The sequence below is a fragment of the Typopeltis vanoorti genome, chromosome 20 (assembly GCF_054136105.1).
Source record: "Typopeltis vanoorti isolate ZY-2024b chromosome 20, IOZ_Tvanoo_1.0, whole genome shotgun sequence".
Lineage (NCBI taxonomy): Eukaryota > Metazoa > Arthropoda > Arachnida > Uropygi > Thelyphonidae > Typopeltis > Typopeltis vanoorti.
In genome coordinates this window covers 70,981,246-71,006,835 of record NC_143568.1, presented here as the reverse complement: position 1 = coordinate 71,006,835, position 25,590 = coordinate 70,981,246, and the positions used below count along the sequence as shown (strand labels likewise).

The 25,590-nt window shown below is 36.5% G+C and overlaps 1 protein-coding gene across 1 annotated transcript in view; it reads right to left on the bottom strand.

The window, feature by feature from the left end:
- The window catches only part of LOC150095553 (proteasome adapter and scaffold protein ECM29), a 691,438-nt gene that overhangs the window by 347,105 nt on the left and 318,743 nt on the right, over positions 1-25,590 (bottom strand). Inside the window, exon 22 of the mRNA XM_090409825.1 lies at positions 9,542-9,637. Coding sequence (XP_090265951.1) covers positions 9,542-9,637 — 96 coding nt within the window. The remainder of the gene's footprint in view (positions 1-9,541; positions 9,638-25,590) is intronic.

Here is a 25,590-nt window from a genome sequence, read left to right as displayed (position 1 = left end):
TAACAAGTTTCACATGTTATAAAGAAACATGTGAGACTTTACTCCACTCTCCTAACTTAAACAGATCTGATGGTTTACGTCTATTCCCTTTATGGGAGATAGTACTTTACAAATCAGCTAATCTTTCCTAACTTTTTATTGTATATATAGGTTTTTTTTTTTTTTTGTTAGGAAATTTTATTGACCTTTTCGGTTATCTTACACTAGCTACTTAGGTGGCGCTTTTTGGAATTGTCAGTTATTGTTTAATTTGAGCTTACGCTTGTACACACACAGGCGAAAATTATACTATTAAAAAAATCTTTTTACGTGAGATTTTCCGTCATTAATTTTGTATTTTGATGATGAAGAGTAGATGCCCTCCCTCGATAGTCTTTGGACTCCCTGGAGGTGTTATGTAATAATAATTTTTTAATATGCTATTTTATAGCATATGTTATGTTTATATATGTGTGTGTATTTTGTTTATGAACTTAGTTTTCATATATATAGCATAGTGAAACACCATATAGAGGGTGGCCCATAAGTCACAAAAGGTTTAAACATTTACTAATTTTACTACAATAAAGAGCCAAGTTCGGTTCACTTAAAACCTTGGTATTATCCAGGTCTACCTACTCACTGATGAGATCTCAATAAAGGTCGAAACCGGTCTGGGTAGTGACCTTCCCTCATAATGTAAAAACAGTAATACATCTCCTAGGAGCAGCGTTTTACATTATGAGAAAATATTAAGGACAGTGATCGATCCTTAATATTTGCTCCATCTTTGCTCCGAGTTGTCCTAGTGTTGTACTACCAGGTGTTAACTTGGACTTGCTGAAAGTTCTTCAGCATGAAACCCTTAGATTTTGATCTTCTTATTCGGCTTTGAAATAATGAGGGATTTATTATCCCCTTAACTTAATTTACTAACTTCATTTTAATTATTTTTATTCTTTTTTTTTGTACAATATGCAGCAATGTACAATATGCTGAGTTGATAAAAAAAAAAGAAAAGAAATGAATTATCTCAGAGAAGTTCTTGCAAGAAAAAGGTTACAATCTAAAAACTATTTAAAGCAACCTACAAAGACCACCAAATAACTCTGTAAACATGGAACAAAGAATAAATTACAAGGGTGCAGCCACTTCACATCAGTGTGAAGGCAACTTCACACCCATGAAAAAAATGTTCAGATCATCCAAACAATCTCATCTACCTATCTAAAAGTCAGGTGTATATAAAGTTTTCTATGTATGTGGCATGTGTTATGCCAGACAAACAGGACATTTGAGAGAGATATGAAGAATAGTGAGAAGAAACGATTACACAAATCAAGCCTGGCTTATCACTCTTGGAAACTAGCAAGGATGACCTATTATACTTAACCAGAAATTATATTCTTGTTTCAATCCTAAACTCAAGTGTAAGCATAATGTATCTTCGTGACTAGTCTACATATACAGAGGCTGATGACTTCACATCAATTGCCTTAGTATTTCATAATCCAAAAACATTATGGGAAGGGTCATTACCTAAACTGGTTTCAATCTACATCGGGATCTCATCAATGGAAGCCAGAACCAAGAAGATACTAAGGTTAAATCAATGCAGAAGTCATATATTTCCAATATACTGCTATACAAACCAATATAACCAAGCAGGGGAACTCTCTAAGGTATAGTATATCTTCCATTTAGTTAGGGTATAAGATACTTTGTAACCAAGCAGAAAATCTTTCATGACTATATCTCTCATTCAGAGTATTTAATAATAAGGTGTGCACCTTTTTTTTCTACTGATATATATATATATATATATATATATATAAAAAGATAAGACGAAATTTGAAACGTTTTTATGTCACGTTTTTTGTCACTTCATTGTTTTGAGCCGGGTTAAGCCGATAAGCCAAAATTTGAAATGTTTCACGTCCAACACACATGTTGGACGTGAAACAATGGCTTACATGTGTTTGCCTTCATGAGACAACAATTTCTTGGATGTTTCAAAACAATGGAGAACCGGCTTACCAGCCTGGAACTCGGGGTGGTTGGGTGCCACTGGCGCCAGGGGGGGGGGGGCAGAGCCCCTCTAGTATACATATATATATATGTATACTAGAGGATGACCTATTAGACAAAGGCAATGCAACAGTTATCCTCAACTCTGAAGATTACCAAAATAAGATGCTTGAATTACTCCAATGTGATACCTACTCAATACTTGAGAGAGAGACCCAACTCGAGAACTTCAAAATCGTACCAACAACTTATTGAAAACTACCACTGAACTATCTCGAAATGTTCGCCTGTTTCTATGCTCTCTCCATCCTCTTATTCCGCGCATATATGGAGTTCCAAAAAACGAAAGGAAAACATCCCACTATGTCCCATTGTGGAAGGTATTGATTCTCCTACGTACAAACTTTCTAAACATCTTGCAAAATATCTCAAGTGTTTTTCAGGCAAGACCTCATCCTTTATCAATAACACAGCGGACTTTGTTTCATACATTAAGGATGTAACAGTTAATGAAGATGAAATCATGGCTAGCTTCGACATAATTCCCTTGTTCACTAATATCCCAACAGACGAAGTCATAACATTACTCAAGGACAAGTTATCCAAAAAAATGTTGGCCTTACTTACTCATTGCATCAAGTTCAGTTACTTTAGATTCCAAGATACTATATACAAGCAGAATCATGGTCTGGCGATGGGTAATCCTTTATCCCCTGTTCTTGCAAATATTTACTTGGAGGATTTTGAAGCCAAGGCTATCTCTTCCTTTACTTTAACACTTAAAGTTTGGAAATGTTATGTGGATGACGTTTTCCTCATTTGGAGCCATGGACATGATTCCCTAATGGATTTCCTGAAACATCTCAATAGTCGGCATCCAAGTATAAAGTTCACAGCAGAGCTTGAAACTGATAGTTCCCTGCCTTTCCTAGATGTGAAACTGACCCAGTCTTCTGATAAACTTAAAATTTCGATGTATAGAAAGCCTACACATATCAACAGATATCTTCATAGTCAGTCCCATCACTTCCCTCCCCAAAAACTTGGAATAATTTCTACCTTGGGACATAGAGCTCGCTCTCTTCTTGATGACCCAAATGAACTTCAAAAAGAAATCAACTATCTCAAAACTATTTTCGTACTTAATGGATATTCTAAAAGAATTATTGAAAAATTCCTTCTTAATCCTCCTAGTCATCACACAGAAGAAATAAATACATTTAAAGGCAATATATCTATTCCTTACATAAGTTCAGTTTCACAAAAATTAGCCAAGGTTCTAAAAAAATACAATATCAGAACTTTGTTCACTCCACTTCCAAAAATCCACTCTTTAATAAGCCACCCAAAACCATGTCATCATCATCTTAAATTTCCTGGTGTGTACAAAATTTGGTGTGATTGTGATATTCCTTATTTTGGCCAGACAGACAAATCTATTGGATTGCACATGGAGGAACACATGAGGGACATTGCTTACAAGAGACAGCGAACCAGTGCCTTATCAAGCCATATCCTTTTCTTGGCTAATTCTAATGATGAAACACCAAGTCATACAGCCCGCTGGGACATCTACTAACATCTTTCATTGCCATGATGAATTGGAGAGAAAAATCGTAGAATCTAAGGAAATCATCCTCAACCCTGAACATCTAAATAATAACTTGAGTTACAACCTCCCAGATAGTCATTCAGCTGTAATCATATACTGGCGTTCACGTGATGCTGCAAGCATGCACTCTCCTAACAATGCAACAAACGAAAGAACAGCTTTAAATACAACTATAACATTTTCATACTAATTATGTATAGAGACTCTCTATGTTGTTCATAGTTTTTTTAACCTTCAGTGTTTAGTGTTTTTTTCTTTTATAATGTCAACTGATGAAGGCTGTTATAAGCCGAAACTAGTCGTGTTTTACTATTAAACCTCCTTTTACCTAACTCTCGGTTTAAGTCATTCAACTCTTTTCACAATATATATATATATATAGAAAATATATGCCTTCTGCATTGATTTAACCCTGGCATCATCTTTGGTCTGGCTCCTACTGACAAGGCCTCAATAAAGGTTGAAACTGGTCTGGGTGACTCTTCCCATAATGTTTTTGCATTATGGCATACTAAGGCAATTGATGTGAAGTCAACAGCTTCTTATACCTTAAAACCAAGCAGAAACACTTTCCATAACAACGATGATGTATATTAAATTATACAGCTATATTCATAAGCTTAAGAAAGCCTCTGACATGACACAATGTTTAGCACAGTATGATAAAAATGAAGGTCTTAAACCAAATCAACTTTGAATGGCCTACATAAAAGATCTGAAATTCAAGGAACTAGGTTGTCCTGCAAAAAACAAATAATGTTACACAGCACCTTGTTTCATGGTGTCACATACCCATGTCTTGTGTTTGACACCACAACACAATATGAACTCAATATAACGAAAACAATCTTTTTAACAACGATTTCATTAATGTTAGTTTGTGTTATGAATCATTCTGCTACTACATTTTCTAAATGAGAAATAATTATATTCCTACTGAAGTATGCCGGATAGTATGTCACTCTAGATCCATACAATAAAATTGTTTTTAACATATATATTATCTATTGCACATTTAATCTGTCATCATCACAAATAATTGGGGGGGGGGGGGGGCTAACTAAATACTTAAAATGAAATACATTACTTTTTTGTATAAGGCTCACAAGAATGCAGTTGATATTTTCTGTTTTCTGACAATTTTCAAAGTTTATGTTATTTTAATGCTGATTTTCATGTTAAGGTTATCACAGAAATTGGGATAAAGATTCTTGAACATATGTAACAGATTTATCTAAAACAATAACATCACCTGCACAGAGTAGACTGAAATTCATATTCCCAATAATAACATCAGATAAATTTACAAATCAGACTTACTGTTATATTATCGTGTATAATATTATATTATTGCGTATAATGCGAAAAATTAATGGTAAAAAATACTACTTAAAGTTCGCATTATATGCGGATCCTAAAAAATATAACGTCTTATTAGACTTGCACACACACACTATATACTACCTAATGCTTATGCAACCAAATCTACTTGACCCACTTGCATTCAGCGACTATCATACCTGCGCATAAAGCTACTTACATTACTGGCTTTATGCACAGATACGATGCGCACTCGGTCGCCGAATGATAGAGCACAGTTAGGTATATCGGTTTAACCACAGCTCATTTTAAATATTATTCGTTAAACAAACCAAGCCTGAAAATGAGCCAACAGAAACGTAAACGTTCATCTTTTGAAGCAGGATTTAAATTGTGTGTCGTGAAGTTTGCAGAAGAACATAATAACAGTGTTGCTATCAGAGAATTTAGTGTAGCAGAGTAATATTAGACTTTGGCGTAAGCAAAAAGACAGTCGTGAAAAACTCCTCAAAACAAAACGTGTCAGTCGTGGAGATGTAGCATCCTTTCCAGAACTCAAAGAAGAGCTAAATGAATGGATTTTGATGTGACGACAAGATGGCATTATAGTAACAAGAAATGCAAATCATTTTCGAGCTCTACAACTCAAGAATGGTAAATTCAAGGACACACCAGGTATTTCATCTTTTCTTGCTTCGCCTGGGTGGTGCAACAGATTTATGGAACACAAAGCATTAACATTACGACACGGAACAAAAATTGCACAGAAGTTACCAAAACAGTAAACTCAGTTGGTGAAAAGGGTGTCCTCATAAAAACAAATTAAAAACGCATTTTAACATTGTTCTAGCATGCATGGCAGACGGAACCAAATTAAAGCTGACAGTGATATTTAAAATGAAGAAAATTCCACCAGGTGTAATTGTTTGTGCCAATCAGAAAGGTTGGATGGATGAAGAAGTTGTACAATTGTGGCTGGATCAAGTATGGAACATACGTCCAGGTAGCTTGTTACGTCAACAAAGCATGCTAGTCTGGGATATGTTCCGGGCGCATTTAATGGAGGCAAGCAAAGAGAAAGCACGTGAGCTACGTACAGACCTAGCAGTCATACCGGGTGGTTTAACTTCCGTTTTGCAGCCGCTTGATGTCAGCTTGAATAAGCCGTTTAAAGATCACTTACGTGAAAAATGGAGAGAATGGATGTCATCTGGTTTGGTGAAGATGACAAAGGGTGGGAATTTTCAGAAGCCTGAGGTCACCCTAGTCAGCAGCTGGATTAAAGAAGCATGGGATTCGATACCATCTGAAATGATTCAATGCTCATTTCTTAAATGTGGAATAAGTAATTCAATAGATGGATCCAAAGATCACGTCATATACGAAAGCAAGGATGACGTACAATAAAATGGAGAGCATGAAGACGATGCCGACAACTGCTACACTGATGACGCAATCCCTAGAGATGAATTTATAAATGAAATGTTTGATGACTCAAAAGATGAAGAAGAATTTAAAGGATTTTGACATTTTGTTTTAAAATAAATATTTCTTTCGTTAATTCATATTGTATTTTGACATTTTGTTTTAAAATAAATATTTCTTTCGTTAATTTGTATTGTATTATTTATAATGTTATGGAACAAGATTAACAGATCGCATTATACGTAGAAATGGCATTTTAGGGCTAGTTTTCAAACAAAATTTCTAGTTCACATTATACGCGATAATATACGGCACATCTGAATTAATATCAAACTTTTTCTGGACATTCATCAATTCTATGTTTTATAATCTATGCATAAGTGATATATCACTCTGTATAAAGTTCCACTTAGACCATAAAGTTACTTTATTGCTCTACAGAAGGGGTCTTCAACCTTTCAGACAGTGCAGGCTGCGTTAAAAATTTCAATGAAGCCCGCATGCCACTAAGCTATACTGTGGTATTTAGAATTGTAAGATGCCTTCCAGATTCACAAGGAATGCTGTGCATTTGATAATTTACCATAAAATCCTATAAAAATAAACAAACTCATCTTTAAGAGCGTAGGTAGGAATCGGGCTCATGATAAGTAAATACAATCAATACTTGAAAAAAGATAATTTAATGAAGAAAACATTCATTTTTTACAATGTTAATGGGCAACTTGGCAATGCTTTTCCTTGACCAGCTTGTCGATGTTGGCATCAATGTTGGAAGTCACTATGCGCAGAGTATTCTCGAGATGTTGGTCCGTAATCTGAGTTCTTGTCTTGGACTTCACATGCTTCATTCTGGAGAAGAACTGCTCACATAAGTATGTGCTTCCTAACAAAGCGCACATCTTCAAAGCATTCCGGTGAAGATAAGGGGAATGCGTGCTCAGAAATGTAGTCTTTGTAAAATGTAAGCAAAGGCACATTGAATAATTTTTCTCTCAAAAAAAAGTTGTTCTGGAGTTCAAACAGCTCCATTTGTACTGAGCCTGGCATTTTGGCAGCATTGACACTGAATGGCATTGAAAATAAATCTAAAGTAGACTGTTGGTTACGAAAATCACTAGATCTCTCTTCAAACTCACTTCACAACATGGCTAATTTTGTACCGTATTCATCAAGAGATGAACAGTTGGACTCAATGAGAAGCTGAAAATGAGTTAAGTCTTTTTTTGCGAGTTGTGCCTCCCAAAGTTTGAGCTTGGCGACAAAAGCTTTGATATGATCAAACAGTGTGCACCAGTTGATCTTTGGATTGTAGCCACGTATTTAGGTCATTCATATGCAACGAGATATTGGTCACAAAAGCAAAGTCTGTCATCCACTTTGGATCATTAAATTCTGCAATTGGATTCCCCTTGGTTTGCATGAACTGCTGTATTTTGCTCCTTAAGTCAAAGACTCTTTTAAAGAACCTTCCCTCTGCTCAACCAACGCACATCACTATAATAAACCACATCACCGTGATCCGCTTCGCACTCTCGGGTCAAAAACTCTTGGAATTGACGATGATTCAATCGTCTTGCCCTAATAATGCTGATGACAGTCACAACAACTTTCAAGACATTCTCAAATCCAATAGTTTTCATGCACAAATTCTCCCGGTGGATTAAACAGTGGTAATGGACAAAATTTTTTCCTTCTAGTTCCGGTTCTTTCCATAGCAGCGCAACAAACCCTTCGTTCTTTCCCACCATAGCAAGGGCACCATCAGTTATACCCACACCCTCGAGGTTGGTTGAGCTGAGGTTGAAACGCTGGAGCATTTTCTTGGCAGCTTCAAAAATACGAGTGCCTTTCGTCATTCTCTTCATAGGTATGAGCGCTAGAAGTTCTTCCATCACATTGAATTATTGATCAATGCCATGGACAAAGATAGCCAGCTGTGCTGTATCCTTCACATCTGTGCTCTCATCTAAAGCAAGTGAATAGGGCGTAAATTCGGACGACCATTTTTTTAAAGTTCCTTCAATGTCATTGGCAAGTTCTTCAACAAGTCGTTCTACATTTACCCCAGACGAACTCGGTTTTTTAAACACTTCCTTATTATTTGGGCACAGAATATCCCCAGCAGCGATGAGACACTTTTTCAGAAACTTGCCGTCCAAGAAGACTTTTGATTTTTTAGCAAGTTTTTCAAACAAATTATACTACTTACTTTGACGTATGCTTTGCTCTCTTCCCTCTGCCTTTTAACCGTATCCTGCTGGCATTTTAAATCAATTTGGAAATAGTTCACTTTGTCCACACGAAGCTGCCCTTGAAGATGATCGAAATTGGACGCATGCTTTGTCTCATAGTGTCGTTTTATATTGTATTCTTTTGATACTGACACTGACTAACGACAAATAAAACACACTGGCTTATCGCTGATCGGCACAAAAAAGTACAAATTGGTCCACTTTTCATTAAAAACCCGACAAGAATTACTTGATTTACACTTTTTACTCGTAGAAGTCATAGTGATGGAAGGTGAACCCAAAAAATGACCGTATAATGGTTATTATCCACCAAATATGCCTCACACTAATGAAAAAAAAAAGTTTGGCAATATAAAACCACAATAGGCTGACACGACAAACCTGCGTGCACTTATACACGAATATCACACTGTTCACGACTGACTGTGGATGAGACTCTTGTACTTATATGAAAATAACGAAGTATCGAGAACCTTTGAGATGTATCTGGAAGGCACAAGACAGCGCACTTGAATGAACTACTGCTTCAGCCATCTACCTGCGATGTTAGTACTAGTACTTAAGTATCGCTTGGCACTAGTAGATGGCTAAAGAAGCATGTCTATTTAATATTTATTTTTATAGGATTTTATGTAAAGTATCGAATGCACAGCGTTCCTTGTAAATCTGGGAACCATCTTACAATTCTAAATATCGCAGTATAGCTTAGTGACCTGCGGGCTTCATTGAAATTATTTTTTATTTAATCGCGTTTTAAGTTATTTTTTCAAAATGGCCTGCGGGCCATGAGTTGAAGACTCCTGCTCTACAGCATACCCAGTCACACATCTTTTCAACATTAGCAAAGTAAAATAGCATATTTTGCATATTATATATGCACATATATAATATACAAAATAATTAACATGCACAAAATACATACCTGCCTAATGCTAGATTTGCTATGGAGAATGTAGTTATTTAAGATTTCAGTGAGCAGCCAGTCCAGTTCCTTCTCGTTTAGTTTTGTCGCAGATGACTAAAAACAAAAAAAAATCATTGAGTACCATATGCAAAATTATGAATTCTACATTTAATGTGAATGTTATTTACATGTACATCATTTATCATGTAATGAGATGTTTTCTCACACTCTCATTTAAAAATGCTTGTGAATAAAGAATTTAATCACAGTAATTTTCCAAAAACTTTATTTTAGAAGTACAGAATGGATTTAGAAAAGGACAATCATGTATAGACCCAGCCTTTTGCCTAAAATTAATAATAGAGAAAAGAAAAGAATACAATTTAGAAATACATATTGCATTTATTGACTTTGAAAAAGCATTTCGTTAAAAGAAGCATTTTATTTAACATATTAAAAGAAAGACAAATACCAAATAATATCCTAAAAGCTATCTATATATGAAAATAATCAAATACAAATAAGATCAGATCATGAGCTATTATACATAAGAGAGATAAACCGAGGGGTCTGACAGGGATGCCCCCTCTCAGCAACTCTCTTTAATATTTACCTAAATTAAATAATAATAAAATGGAATAAAAATTTCCATCAAGGTATTAAACGTTTTCCTACTGTGAACTTAAACACTCTCCTTTTTGCCAACAACCAAATAATAATTACAAATTCTGAAGATAACTTACAGAAAGCTATTTTAGATCTAAATGAGATAGCCAAAGATTATAGTATGATAATATCAACAGAAAAATAAAAAACTATGGCCTTTAAAGGACAAGATCCAGCAAGAACTAAGATAGTAAAAGATAACAAGATCTTAGGTGAATTCATTTAACTACCTATGATCACATATGAAAATGAAAAAGATATAAACGTAAAAACTGCAAAATATTTAAAAATAACAGGTGTAATTAACTCTATAACAAACCAGACTAAAAGTATACAATACATTAGCCCTACCAGTCTTATTGTATGGAAGTGATATCTGGACAATAAAACAAAAAGGCAAACGAATGTTAATAACAGCAGAAATGAAGTTTATGAGAAAAACTGCAAAGTATACTCTATTTGATCACAAAAGAAACGAAGAAATTATGAAAGAATTAAACCAAGAATCAATAATAGGAAAAATTAAAAAATATAAACAAATGGATGGAACACATTCAAAGAATGAAAATAGAAATATTACCAAAACAAGCCTTAAAGTACAAGCCATTAGGAAAAAGAAAACCAGGATGTCCTCTTAAAAGATTCAACGATGACGTCTAAGGCTGGAACAGACCACGCTAGGCCTAAATCCTTGATGTGCATGATGATGATCACAGTAATTTAATGTTTTTTAATTTTTGAGAATGTTATATAGGCTTACAGGAATACTACTAAGGAACAACAGAGAGTTATGAAAGCATACAATTAAGAAATGTGAAAACAATTATCCTTAATTAATCATCATCATGAACCATGGGCTCACTGCCCGATGCTTTCTTCACTATGTTTAAGTTAAGGGATATATATCCCATATTGTTTCTTAGCCGAATAAGAAACTCAAAGAATTTTATGCCGAATATAGTAGAAACTATATAAAGTTCAGCGATTCCAAGCGTAAGCAAATACCTGGATACTGCAGCAACTGACCCTTAAGGTAATGCAAGCTGAGGCAACTCATGTCTAAGGTGGAGCAAGTTCCGATCACTATTCTTGATATTTACCCATAATGTGAACTTAGCTCCTAGGAGCTGTATTACTGTTCTACATTATGAGAGAAGGTCACTACCCAGACTGGTTTCTACCTTTATTGAGGTCTCATCAGTGAATAGGTAGACCTAGTTAATGTCAAGTTTGTAGTGAACAGAACTTACCACCCTTCTATGAGTATTGCCGAGAGGTGTCCTAATAAATTATTAGATATATGTATGAAGAGCCAAAGGCTTCAATTCGGCGACATATAACTTGTTTAAGTCAAGGGATATATATCCCATATCATTTCTTAACCGAATAAGAAACTCAAAGAGTTTCATGCTGAATATAGTAGAAACTATATAAAGTTCGGCTAGGAGCTAAGTTCACATTATGGGTAAATATCAAGAATAGTGATCGGAGCTTGCTCCACCTTAGACATGAGTTGCCTCAGCTTGCACTACCTTAAGGGTCAGTTGCTGCAGTATCCAGGTATTTGCTTACGCTTGGAATCGCCGAACTTTATATAGTTTCTACTATATTCGGCATGAAACTCTTTGAGTTTCTTATTTGGCTAAGAAACGATATGGGATATATATCCCTTAACTTAAACATGTTATATGTCGCCGAATTGAAGCCTTTGGCTCTTCATATATCTAATAATTTATTAGGACACCTCTCGGCAATACTCATAGAAGGGGGGTAAGTTCTGTTCGCTACAAACTTGACATGAACTAGGTCTACCCACTGATGAGTTCCAGTTCACGATCCAGTTTGTGAGGAGTGTCCGATCCAGTGAATCTGAAAGAGAGCTGTATGTTCCAGTCCTGCTGCCAGAAGCTTCCAGCCTTGGTGAGAATTTTTTTTTTTTTTTTTTTTAAGTTTCTTTTTGCCTTGTGCCTGCTTGTAGTCTTCCGCATCTACGTAGTGTAGCAGGAGATTTCTGCAGACAGGGAACGCTTGGCCCTGGTTTAAAGGTCTACCCATTTTTTCAGGACTTAATTCATAGTGAGATATTTTTCTCTCTTCCAAATGACTTCATTTCTGCCGCGAGTGAAGACCCTTGGTATAGAGGCAGGCGTCAACGTACCGAAGAGGACTTTAGCGAGAGCTCGCCGACATAGTAGAGGCACAAAAGATACTTGGTTTTACCCCTTATGGAGCAGGTAGATACCAGGTAGTTGTGAAAGATATAGAAACCAGGAATAAGTTAATGGCAGGTGTAGAATGTGAAGGGAAAATGATCTATCCCTTCGTAGTAAGAAGTCTACTGAAGACACTACGAATAGAAAGGTTCCCTGTAGAATATCTCGAGGAAGGGAGTGAAATAATAAAAAAGGTTTTCTCAAAATGGGGAGATGTACAGGATGTCAAAATCACCAACGATGCTGACTACCCTGACTGGAAGACTGGCAAGGTGACCTTCCTTATGGAGATGAAGGCTGAGGTCCCAAACTTTGTATTTCTAGGCTCTGCCAGGGTAGTACTCAACTACCCTGGTGTAAGAAAGCAATGTTTTCGGTGCGGATCACTCGAACACCTAGGTGCAAACTGCCCCAAGAACAAATGCAGGAACTGCATGGCGGCAGGACATGCCCTAGCACAGTGTGAGGCACCTTGCCTGAAATGTGGAAATACAACCCACAAGGTAGACGTTTGTCCCAACAGGACACAAGCAGAACGAATAGGAGGTGCTATATCGCCAACTCCAGCAACCACTCCATTAAATAAACCTGAACCCGAAAAAAAGGACGACATTCTAGTTATAGGCAAAACAGCAGAGGAGCCTAAAACAATGGAGCCGGAAGACTCTCCAGTCATTCAACCCCCAGCTATCGTGACAGTAACAACAGGAAATCAAGCCGCCACCACGAAAAACTCAGAATGGAAAATAAAGAAAAAAAAGAAACGTAAAGCAAGGAAAACTCGCATCGAGACGGAAGAGTCCACAGAAGTAGAAGAAATGGAAGCCAGCAACAACACAGAAAAAAGACCAATCAGTCCTGAAGAAGGAGAAACGAAGAGAACAAAACCACATAACAGATGCCCAGAAGAAGTATCTGACTCTGAGGAAGAGGAAGAAAGGGAGATCAGAATAGAAAACCAAGAAGAGACCGAGGAATCAAGAAAAGGCAATATTACCTCAGCCGAGGAATCAGAGGAAGAATCCATCCCCACCGTGGACGCCCAAAGGGTTCTAATGCGTTTAATCCCAGAAGACTCCGAGGTAATCCTCCAAAGGGCAATAGACAAAATAGGAGCACCTATACTCCTCCTCACAGGTCCCGAGACCATAAGTTTCGAATGGGGAGACCTCTATATAAAAAGATTAAGTGAACTAAACCCAGCACAGCTAAAAGGAATCCCTGAACTAAACGAAGAAACGGAAAGGAGGCTGTATAAAGCTCTTCACCAAATAATAAATGGCCGGGAAAAAAACAGTAGCTTCTCAAATCTTACAGAAAAATACAACAAAAAAAGAGTTAAGGGCAAACTAAAAACTTGTCCTCCTTTCAGGACCAACTAAATACTTAATTCTATTGTACAACTTACTGGTTCTCTAGTTCACTAAGAAGGTGGTAGACCTGAGAACCCGGGCTGCGAAGGCTTACGTCGAGGCGGTGCAGCTCCTTGTGGGCTGCATCACTCGGGCCAGGTTCTTCCCCCAACTCTCGGTTCTCTGGTTGATAAAGTCCACCTCAATACGGATCCTGCTATCGCTTTTTTTTTTTTTTTTTCCAGTTGTAAGGCATAGTTTAAGAATAATCTAATTTCCAAATTTTAACAAACATTTTTCTTTTTTTAGGGGTTACAAGATGACGTCTCCAGACACCTGGATTAATGTAATCTAAAGTTATCTTTTTCGTATAAAGTGAAGTGTAAATTTTAAGTTTTTTTTTTTTTTTTAGAACAGGTGTAAGGAGATTATGTTTTACAGAACTTTTAGCCACAACCTCTGGGTTACACAGCTAAACAGGTTGACTGAGGCCTCTCTTTACCTCCTACTATCCTACTCTACCTTTCTTTAACTTCCCCTATTACTACCTGCTGACACTCAGCAATCTTTATACTCCAAAGGCTGATGATGAAAGACATGAACTCCCATTCTACCTACTCACTGATGAGACCTCAATAAAGGTCGAAACCAGTCTGGGCAGTGACCTTCTCTCATAATGTAGAACAGTAATACAGCTCCTAGGAGCTAAGTTCACATTATGGGTAAATATCAAGAATAGTGATCGGAACTTGCTCCACCTTAGACATGAGTTGCCTCAGCTTGCACTACCTTAAGGGTCAGTTGCTGCAGTATCCAGGTATTTGCTTACGCTTGGAATTGCCGAAATTTATATAGTTTCTATTATATTCGGCATGAAACTCTTTGAGTTCCTTATTCAGTTAAGAAACGATATGGGATATATATCCCTTAACTTAAACAAGTTATATGTCACTGAATTGAAGCCTTTGGCTCTTCATATCTCTAATAATTTCTTCACTATCTTTTTCCACCTTTCTTTGTCCAGTGCATGGTGGTGCAGTTTCTGTACACCCATTCCACACCAGTCTTTTATGTTGTCTATCCATTCTCTGTATGGTCTACCTCTTCTGTTTACACTGTCCATAATAGCAAACACGAATGTCTTTATCTTCCGGTCCTTGCTCATTCCTCAGATGTGTTCAAATAATTGCAGTTTCTGTTTTATTAGATTCTCCTTTAGTTGTATCTTATGATAGAGCTCTTCGTTTGTGACTTTCTGTACCCATCCTAATCTTAGAATCTTCCTGTAATAAGTTCTTTCAAATGCCAAAATTCTTTTTCTTGATTCCTTATTTATTACCCACGTTTCAGATCCATACAGTACACTGCTAAAGATGCATATTTCCAATACTCTTAGTTTTGTTTGCAGGCTGATCACTTTACTTTTCCAGATGCTATCCATGGACTTCAGATTTGTTCTTCACTTTGCAATCCTGATCTTTATTTCTTTTTTACAGTCCAAATCACGTCATTTTACTTCCTAAATATGTGAATTGTTCTACATTTTCTATATCAATTCCATTCACTTGTATCTTTTGTTTCATGTTCTTCTTGCCAAATACCATTGTCTTTTGTTTTTTCCAAGTTCATAACAAGTTTTAATTTTTTTTGTAGTTCTCTTTTGCCTTTTTCAATAATAACAATGTCATCTGCAAAGCTCAGATTGCTAATTTTCATCCCATGCACTGATATTCCTTTTGCATCTTCCTTCATTTTATCCATTGCTCTTTCTAAACGTGCGATGAAAATGCTTGGTGATATTGGATCCCCCTTGTCTAGTACCTCCGCTTGCTTTAAACTATTTTCCCAAATCATCACTTAACTGCTGCCACTGCATTCTTATAAACATCTTTTAATACAGCTATTATTTTTTTGTCAAATTCCATATGATTCTAGCACTGTTTATGTCACTTTCCGGTCGATACTGTCAAATGCCTTCTGAAAATCAACAAAGCAAGCATATATGTTTTTGTTTTTTCTCCTAGCTTTCTCTGCTACTAACCACATTGTCAAAATCTGTTGAATTGTAGTTCTATCTTTCCTAAATCCTGCTTGCTCGTCTGCAAGGTATGCTTCCAATTGGGTCCTGAATCTTTCTGTCAATATCATCATCACCTTACCAAGATGACTTGTCAAAGCAATTGTTCTATTATTTTTACATTCTACTTTACATTCTTCCTTTCTTGTATTATGTCACTAATATCAATTTCACCCACTCCTCTGGCATTTTCCCTTCTTTCCATACCATAGTTGGTATGGAAAGAATCATTTCTCCAGTGATGTTATCATTATCAGGACTCTTGTGTTTTAGCCGTCCTATTGCTTTTTCTACCTCTCCTCTTAAAACGTCCATATCATACTCATTACCTGGCGGTGATATCTGCTTCAATTCTTCAGTCAGTTTCCCAACACTATCTAAATCTAGTTTTTGTTCATATAACTCACTATCTTGTCCACAGCTGTACAATTTTATCTTTATTCGTCAATACTTTGCCTTTTTCATCTTTAATTGCAGTCTGTTTTGGTTGCCACCTTCTATTAGTAGTTCTAATCATTTTGTACACCTCCCAAGTTTTAGCTATCCATAATGCTGTTCTATATTATTGCATTGAGCTTCTAACCATTTCGTCTTATCCATTCGGACTGCTTTTTTCACATCATTACACTTTCTTCTATGTTGCTCCTCTATTTGTTCTGATATATCCCTTCTTATCTTCAACATTCTTTTCTCCTGTACTAACTTCAGTGTTTCTTGTCTAATCCACTTCTTCTTGATCTTCTCTTCTTCTGGTACCGTTTCTTCAACTGTGTCTTCCATCGCCTTCATTACTCCTTTCACTCTTATATTCGAATTTTTTTCTTTGAAAAATATTGGCAATAGGTGATGACACCATCCCCCTATCCTTAACCTCTATAAACCTGATATCTCAATTTTAAAATAACACTATATCACTAGCAATCAACTCAATGGGTACCAGTCTTCATTAATCAGTACTTTCTTTAAACTGTTTTAAAAATGGGAAAAAAATGGTGTTTATATACATACAAGTGTCAGTGAACAAGGAAAGAAATTAAAATGAGTGTTCATGAAAACTGTTTAATTTATGTAGATATGACAGGCTAACTTCAATAGTTTTACACTTAAGTTTTTCTCAAAGAGAAGTGGCTACTTAATCGAGAGTACCTAATTTAGTGATGAATAGTGTGATATATCTTGATAGTGGTATACCACAATGTATGATCCTCACTAGGCTTCAAATACATCTCTTGCATGACAGAAACATACTTACTTGTTTCTGCAAGAGGACATTCATATCATTCATGTTTTAGTGGACTCTGCAACAATTCCATTGCATTGCAGTGGAGTTGTTAATCATTCATGTTTGATGAATCCACCTGGCTCTGGTTTTATGCGGATTTTCTTTTATCAGAAATGGATTTTTCATTTTTGGATAGCTGCAGATGTTCAGTATCCATCACTTTCCCATCTGGAAAAATATCCAAGAGGTTAAATTCTACTCCATACAGGATAGTTTCATGCTTTTATTTTCCTATGGTTGAACAGAGGTATCCATCCCATATATTAGTGGATATGGAGGAACGTTCTTTAATTCTTTGAGGTGCAGGATTCATTACTTTTCTGAGTAGTGGCTTTTGGTATAAAATAATCTTTTTTTTTTATATTTTTCTGGAGTGAGGCCATATTCATTTTTTTTCTTATTTGCTCTAGTGCAGGTGTAAACATATTATACTGTTCAGGGACAATGCAGCCATGAAAGAAAGGGCAGTCGTATGCATTCATGTGCCCTTAGATAGTTTCTTGTTTTGTTGTTTTAATGTTACCATCTCAGCATAAGGTTTTGCATATATTTCTTTACTTCTTCCCCCCCCCCCCCAATACAGTTATGTTGCACTTGGTCTTGAGGTTTTGAATCTGCTTTTGATCCTTCCATCTTTGGCATTATATGGAGTAGGGTGGATGTTCTCCCTTACAATTAGTGCGTTTTGGTGTTTTACACTTGGCCTTTATTCTCATAGCCTTTACTTACACAACAGAACAGTGGCAGAGCCATGACATCAGTCAGCAAAACTATATTTTTGTCATTTAAAGCAGTACAAAGAGTGGGATATAGAGATATCCTGCTTTCACGGATATTGGAGATTTCTGGGTGTTAATTCCAATAATAAGGCTCCTGGTGAGCACTAGGATACCATCCCTACATATGAGAATTCATCTTACAGCTGTCACTCCTTATTCTTTTAATTCAGAGCAAATCTCATTCAGGAACATCAAGGAGGTTCCACTCTGATATTATTCCTCAAGAAGAATTCAGTGTTTTGTATTGATTACTGTCATTGGTATTTCTTTGATGTTACACAAAGGAGTTGTGCCAATTGGGAGGAAGGGTGTTTCAATAAGAATGTCTCCTAAACTAAATTCTCCTCACAGAATTTGGAGAGTGCCATTCTTTCTGGAAGGAATGTGACATTTTCCTGACTTGATATTCACCTGTTTTACATTCATCCATATGTTCAACCTATATTCAGCTACCAAATTATCACACTAGTTTTTTTCACCCTCCCATCCAAATCCTAGCCAATTCCTTCATCTGAAAGCAGAACAAATAACCAGTGACCATGATATGGATTTTGCCACTTGTAATCTACACAGATTTTCTAGCCTCCATTACTCACTTCCGAGTACAAGCCACAAAAAATGTTTGAAGAAACATAAATATTTATTGTTAACATTTCCAGAGAACTTGAGCATTTGATTACATCTAGCAGAGGGTCATAGTTAGCAAACTATCATATTATGGCCTGTTTTTACTATGTAAAGATGTAGTCTATTTTCTCTCGAGCTGTTCATCACGTATTTGACAAATCTTAGAATACTCAAACATATGACCAATCAAGATCTTCCATAACTAATACCTTAAACAATGATCTTGATATTCTTCATAAGAGGCAAGGTAATCATATAAATTTCAGTGATACCAAAAAGTCACTTCTTTCTCATAAAGAAAGATATATTTCTGCTCCTTCCCTTATTTTAGCTAATAGCCAGGTATCTAAGACAATAAAATCTCTCCTCTTAAGTTGATTTGCATTTTGGGCATATCCTAGAAATGAACACACCACATTTATAGCCTTTCAGATTCAATGTTGTTTTTTCTTTTTTTTGATTACAATACTTCTGACCGGTACAGCTGTTAATATTATGAAAACAATCCAAAATCTGCTCAAACTTAGAATACTAGTCTCATGCATAGAGAGTGGGTAACTGAAATTCTCCCTGAAAATTACTGGAGCTAATAATTAAAAGAAGTTAAAACAATTAAATGATTATTCCTCTCTTCACTGCTATAAACTTACCAACAACCTGATACCTGTATTCTCTAGACCAGGGGGTTCTCAATCTTTTCCAGTGGCATACCACTATATTTAATTCAAGATATTAGATGTACCAGTAAGGCAGTGGCTCACGTACCATACCACCAGTGGTACATGTACCATAGGTTGAGAATCCCTGTTCTAGACCATTCTTTCCCCTATTGTATTCCCCATTTATAACCTTAAAAAAACTCAATGGGTTTCTTGCTACTGAACCATTTACTGATATGCAGCACTGTTGTTCTATAGTATTTCTGAAACCTGCCACATGTGGGATTAAAAAAGATATGATATACATCATAAGAATCATGCCACATCTTCCAGCAATTAACAAACTTCAGAGCTAAAAAAAAAAGAAACTAATGTTGTTAAGTTCACTGATTATTTATCAATAATTTATGGTATTTCCACAGTGATGATAATTATACAGTGGCTAATCTATTTCATAAACGTGCCAATAAGATTTCTGTCAGAAAAATATACATACACTAGAGCATGTTTGTGTTAATGTTAACAACAATTTGCTTTTTTCCTATGAAGATTCATAGGAAAAAAAGATTCATTCCTATGAAGGTCAGTTAATACTGTAGCATAATGAAAACTGAGCAAGTTCAATAATGATCAAAATTTAACTTTCACCAAAATCCATTTAAGCCAGAATTAGGTTGTTATGTTATGCAAATATGTATAAGGACAATGCCAGATCTTATTTTCATATCAATCTCAGAAAAAAATAAAAAATCCAGTTATATATATATATATATATATATATAACTGGATTTTTCCAAAAACCATACCTCTAAGAAGACCATTCTTTCCCATATGGAATTCCCTATTTACAACCTTAAAAAAAACTCAATGGGTTTCTTGTTACTTAACCATTTACTGATATGCACATAAATTCCAAGTGTGCTAGGTGTGTGTGTGTGTGTGTGCACATCCATAGAATAGCAATATCACCAATATTATATTTTGGCATTTATTCCTGTTAAAGTCTCCCCTAATTGTTTCCTGGCTTTGTGTGATTCCTAAATTAAACACAATATACCAATGCTTCATGAAAAGGAAACTTATCACTGAATAAACATTGCATCGCATTCTCGTTTTGCATCACATTCTGGCAGTGTTCCAATTGAACACTGCCATTTGGGTTTTTGTTTTCTAAGTTTCAGCTGTTTTGCATGTGTGAAGTGTGAACTGACATGTTTAGGATATTGATGTAGACAAGTTTTTAATATATAATTTTCTATAAATAATTTATAACTTTTTTGCCCACATTTACAATGGGAAACAGTGGTGAAAATCTACTGAATGTCCCATTTTTCTGCCAGTTTTCGTGGATTATATGATTGATTACAGTCAAAGAAGATTGAAACTTGTGTATAAATAAGTAAGTAAAATGAGTTATTTCAGGCTTTCTTTGGTTCAATCAGGAAAATTAATAATTTCACAGGTGATTATTTTCCAATTTTGTATTTAAAAATCATATCAAGATTCAAATTATCTGTGTCTCACTCTACTATTTGCCAATGATAGTCTAAGATCACCACAAAGAGTAAACCCTTTGTGCTTCTCACATAAGAGCATGTGAAACATAGCTATTGTTCATTTGACCTTTATGCTTTACATATTTAATGTTTATTTTGTACATTAACGACATAGGAAAGATTCTGAGAGGAACTGTTCAGTTATTTGCTGATGATGTCAAAATTTTGCAGGATGATTTGGATAGATTGACAGACTGAGCAAAGGAGAATGGATGCCAGTTTACTGTGACAAAGTGTAAGATTATGCATTTTAGGGCAAAAAGATTACAAGCTGTATACAACATTGGTGGAACTGTACTCCAGGAAATTGACAAACACTCTGGAGTGTTGGTAGACAGGGAGTTAAAGTTCAGGGGGCACATAGCAAAAGTGGCTAAACCAGCCCATCAGATTATTTGGTTACTGAAGGATACTTTGACGAGCACAGACAAGTAGGTTATTGTTCCTCTTTATCAAGCCTTGACCACTGCACTCCCTTATCAAGACACCTAAAAAACCCTAGTTTCTAGGTACCCAGATGATGAGGAGGTGGAGAGGATAGATACAGAAGCAAAAGACCAAGATGGTAGCAGGTCTGTGGAATGAATCTTACACGAATGGGTTGAAAATTTGTGGGTTACAGAAACTGGTTGATAGGTGGAAAATGGATGATATGATTGAGACATAGAAATTACCGAGAGGTTTTTACAAAATTAATTCAGAGAAAAATTTTCAGAGCAGGTCTGGTAGTGGTGGGGGAACTAGGGACCATCCATGGAAACTGAGTAAGAGTGTAATTAACAAGGGTGTTAGAACTAGGTTTGTTGAATGGAGAATAGTGAATGAATGAAATAGGTTGCCCAAGTCTGTTGTGAATGCCAGGACTATGAATGAGTTCAAAGCAAAGTATAATAAATACTGCACCAATGTTGGATAGTTCTTGACTGAATGGTGTAGCCAATAATAATAATAATATTTAAAATTATATTAATTGATAAAATGAAGAATTCAAAGTTATCTTACAATTAATTGCATTGGTCCAATTAAGATGAACTCTGATGAGCTATGAACTCTTAAAACTTTCCATATATCAATAAAAATGCAATCATATGGTGAAATTGATGCGAATTTTGAAGCACGGGTTGCATAAGCAACATGACAGTACACCCAACCTAAATAGGCACGTGACACCGCTGATATAAATGATTCATACATGCAAATCCAATAAATGGAGGCAGGGATTAAGTGACAAGTACCACAACAGAATAACAATGTAATAAAACATACATTAGTAGAAACCAACACATTAGAAAACAAAAATGAAGATGATATCTTTCAAGTATCAGGATAATATCAGTGTGTAAACTGTCAAAAGAAACTGAATAAGTGATTTATATTACACAGTTTGAAAATATATTAATAATTTCACTATGGCCAGCACTATCATCATGTTGCTGGTCATGTATACATTTCCCTCCTTTTTTTGTTACTCTTTTGGTCTTAAAATCTTTAATTTCCTAATTTTTTTATATAAGATGGATCTATATAAGATGGATGGCTTGCATTTGAATGGTTACGGTGTAAGAAGACTTGAGAAAGTGTTGCTGAACGTAGTGGATGTGCAAATTCAGGGAAACTAGATTTGTTAAAGGGGGGGGGGAGTAGATATACAGTCCTTATGGAGGCAGTTGAATGTAAGAATGAATATAATATGCCAGAGCAAATAAGGACAACAAATCTGAGTGGGATAGTTAATATAAGGCATCAAGGTAGGGTTGGGGCTAATGGGGGTCTTAAATTCATGTACACTAATACTAGGAGTATTAGGAACAAGAAGGAAGAGTTTTTGGCCATGGTTGGCACTTCCAGACCACAGGTTATAGGTATTAGTGAAACATGGCTGACTGTAGATGATATAACTAGTGGGATTGAATGTGATGGGTATAGTGTGTTCAGGAATGACAGAGAGAATAAAATGGGGGGAGGAGTATTGTTGATGATAGCTGATGAGCTCCAGCCAAGGGGAATAGAAGTTGAATTGCAGGATAGAGAAAAGAGCACATTTGAGGCCATTTGGTGTGAGATTGTGGCTAGCAGAACTAAATATACAATTGGGTGCTGCTATAGACCAGGTGATGGAAAAGATGGTGGTGACAGTATGCACAAGCAAATAGAAGAAATGGGTGGAAGGAGGGTGATTATTATGGGAGATTTCAACTATGGTCGCATTGATTGGAGTGAGGAGAGGACACACGGGAGGAAGCAACTGGATTTTATGCGGTTATTAAGGGATAACTATCTGCGACAGCATGTAATGGAAAATACTAGGGGTCAGAGAGTGCTTGACCTAGTAATTACATCTGAGGATTTGGCTGTAACAAATATGACCACATTGCCACCAATCGGTGAGAGTGATCATAGGGTCTTAACTTGGGAGGTGGCTAAAGGTGTAGAATTTTCAATTAAGACAGGGTACATGTGGAATTATCGGGCTGGAAAGTATGACAAGCTTAGGAGTTTGATTGGTTCAGTGCCATGGCATGTACAACTGCAAGGACTAGAAGTTGATAGTGCATGGGAGGTAGTTAAGAAGTGCTTGCATGAAGCAATGGCTGACTGTATACCTCGAGTCCGAATAATAAATCAGGTAGAGGTTAAATGGATGAATAACACCATTAAGCTTGAGTTGCAAAAAAAGAAACAACTGGAGGGAATTTAAGGAGAAGGGTGACCGGCAGGCACATGAACGGTATAAAGCACAGGCCAGAAGGGTGACGAGTGTGATAAGAAAAGCAAAAAAGGATTACGAAAGAACATTGGCCATGCAGGCTAAAGAGAATCCTAAACAGTTTTTTAGATATGTAGCAAGTAAAAGGAAAAATGTACATGGCAGATTGATTTTAAAGAATGCGGATGGTAGGGAGGTAACTGAATCAGTTGAGATAGTTGAGTTACTGAGTGAGCACTTTGCAAAAGTATATCATCCAGGTGGTGACATTGCAGAAACGAATAAACCAGTAGATTATATGGGAATTGTGGTTAATGAAGTGGAGGTGAGTAGTCTATTGCATAACCTCAATGTGAATACATCTGTGGGATTGGATGGTATACCAGCTCGTGTTGTACGAGAAGCAGCTAAAGAATTGTCAGTACCCTTGACCATTTTGTTTAATTTGAGTCTCGGGTCTGGGTTAGTCCCGAGCGGGTGGAAAGAGGGGAAAATAGTTCCACTGCATAAAGGTGGTTCCAAGACTGCTGTTGTAAATTACCGACCGATTAGCATATCAGGAATCACTGTCAAGGTCTTAGAGAAATTAGTCAAGAAAAGAATACAGGATTGGATAGATGAAAATGGGATATTGTATGGGGGACAACATGGTTTTGTGAAGGGTAGATCATGCCTCAGTAACTTGCTCACATTTTATAACACAGTGACGGCTGAACTGGATAGGGGTAATGGGTTTACAGTGATACTACTGGACCTTGCCAAGGCCTTTGATAGGATACCACATGGAACTCTAATCAGTAAACTGGAGCAGATGGGGATAGATATAGGGTTGGTGAGATGGATAGGAGGGTGGTTGAAGGAGAGATATCAAAGAGTGGTTTATTCAGGAGTGGAGTCTAAAAGACGTCTTGTGACTAGTGGAGTGCCACAGGGCTCTGTTCTTGGACCACTGCTTTTCAATTTGTTCATCAATGATATTGGAAAGGATCTGAGAGGAAGTGTTCACTTGTTTGCTGATGATGCAAAGTTGGGTAGAGCAATTGTGAGTGCACAGGATGTCAAAATTTTACAGGATGATTTGGATAGTTTGGAGGACTGGGCTAGGAAAAATGGATGTCAATTTAATGTGGCAAAGTGTAAGGTTATGCACTTTGGGGTGAAAAGAATAGCAGCAGTATATCGCATTGGTGGAACCATACTCCAGGAGATTGATGAGGCCAGGGATTTGGGAGTGTTGGTGGATAGGGAGTTGAAGTTTAGGGGGCACATTGCAAAAGTAACTAAAACAGCTCACCAAATCACTTCGCTTCTGAAAAATACTTTAACATGCAGAGACAAACAAGTTGTTGTTCCTCTGTATCGAGCCTTGATAAGACCCCATCTGGACTTCTGTGCCCAGTTATGGGCACCAGGGTTTCTTTGTGATGGGGAGGAAGTGGAGAGGGTCCAGAGACGAGTGACCAAGATGATAGCAGGTCTATGGAATGAACCTTATGAGAATAGGTTGAAGATTTGTGGGTTGCAGACATTGGACGATAGGCGAAGGAGGGGTGATATGATTGAGACATTCAAATTACTGAAGGGTTTTTATAAGATTGATCCAGAAGATATTTTTGAAAATATGACTGGTGGTGGGAGGACTAGGGGCCATGCATGGAAGCTGGGCAAGAGCGTGGTTGACAAGGGTGTTAGAGCTAGGTTCTTTACTTGGAGAGTGGTAAATGAGTGGAATAAGCTTCCAGAGTCTGTTGTGGGTGCTACGACCGTGAATGAGTTCAAGGCAAGGTATGATAGATACTGTGTGAATGTTGAATAGTTGTTCTTGACATGATGTTAGGGCCTCCCTCGATGAGTCTGTCGACTCCTTGGAGTTTCCCGGAACAACAACAATAATAATAATAATAATAATTTACTGGTTTTATTCATGCCTCATTATCAACACCATTCGCTTACTTCATGTTCTTAGCTCAAACACGTTTGGCACCAAATATTTTATCATTCACATCTAAAAATACATACCGTGTATGGTATATCTTTTAATTACTAGTTGGATTTTAGTATAAATTTATACTGTAATTCAGTATAAATTAAAATTTCAGTATTTGGTTTTTATATATCCCCTATCTCCTCTGGTTGGAGATAGGGGATA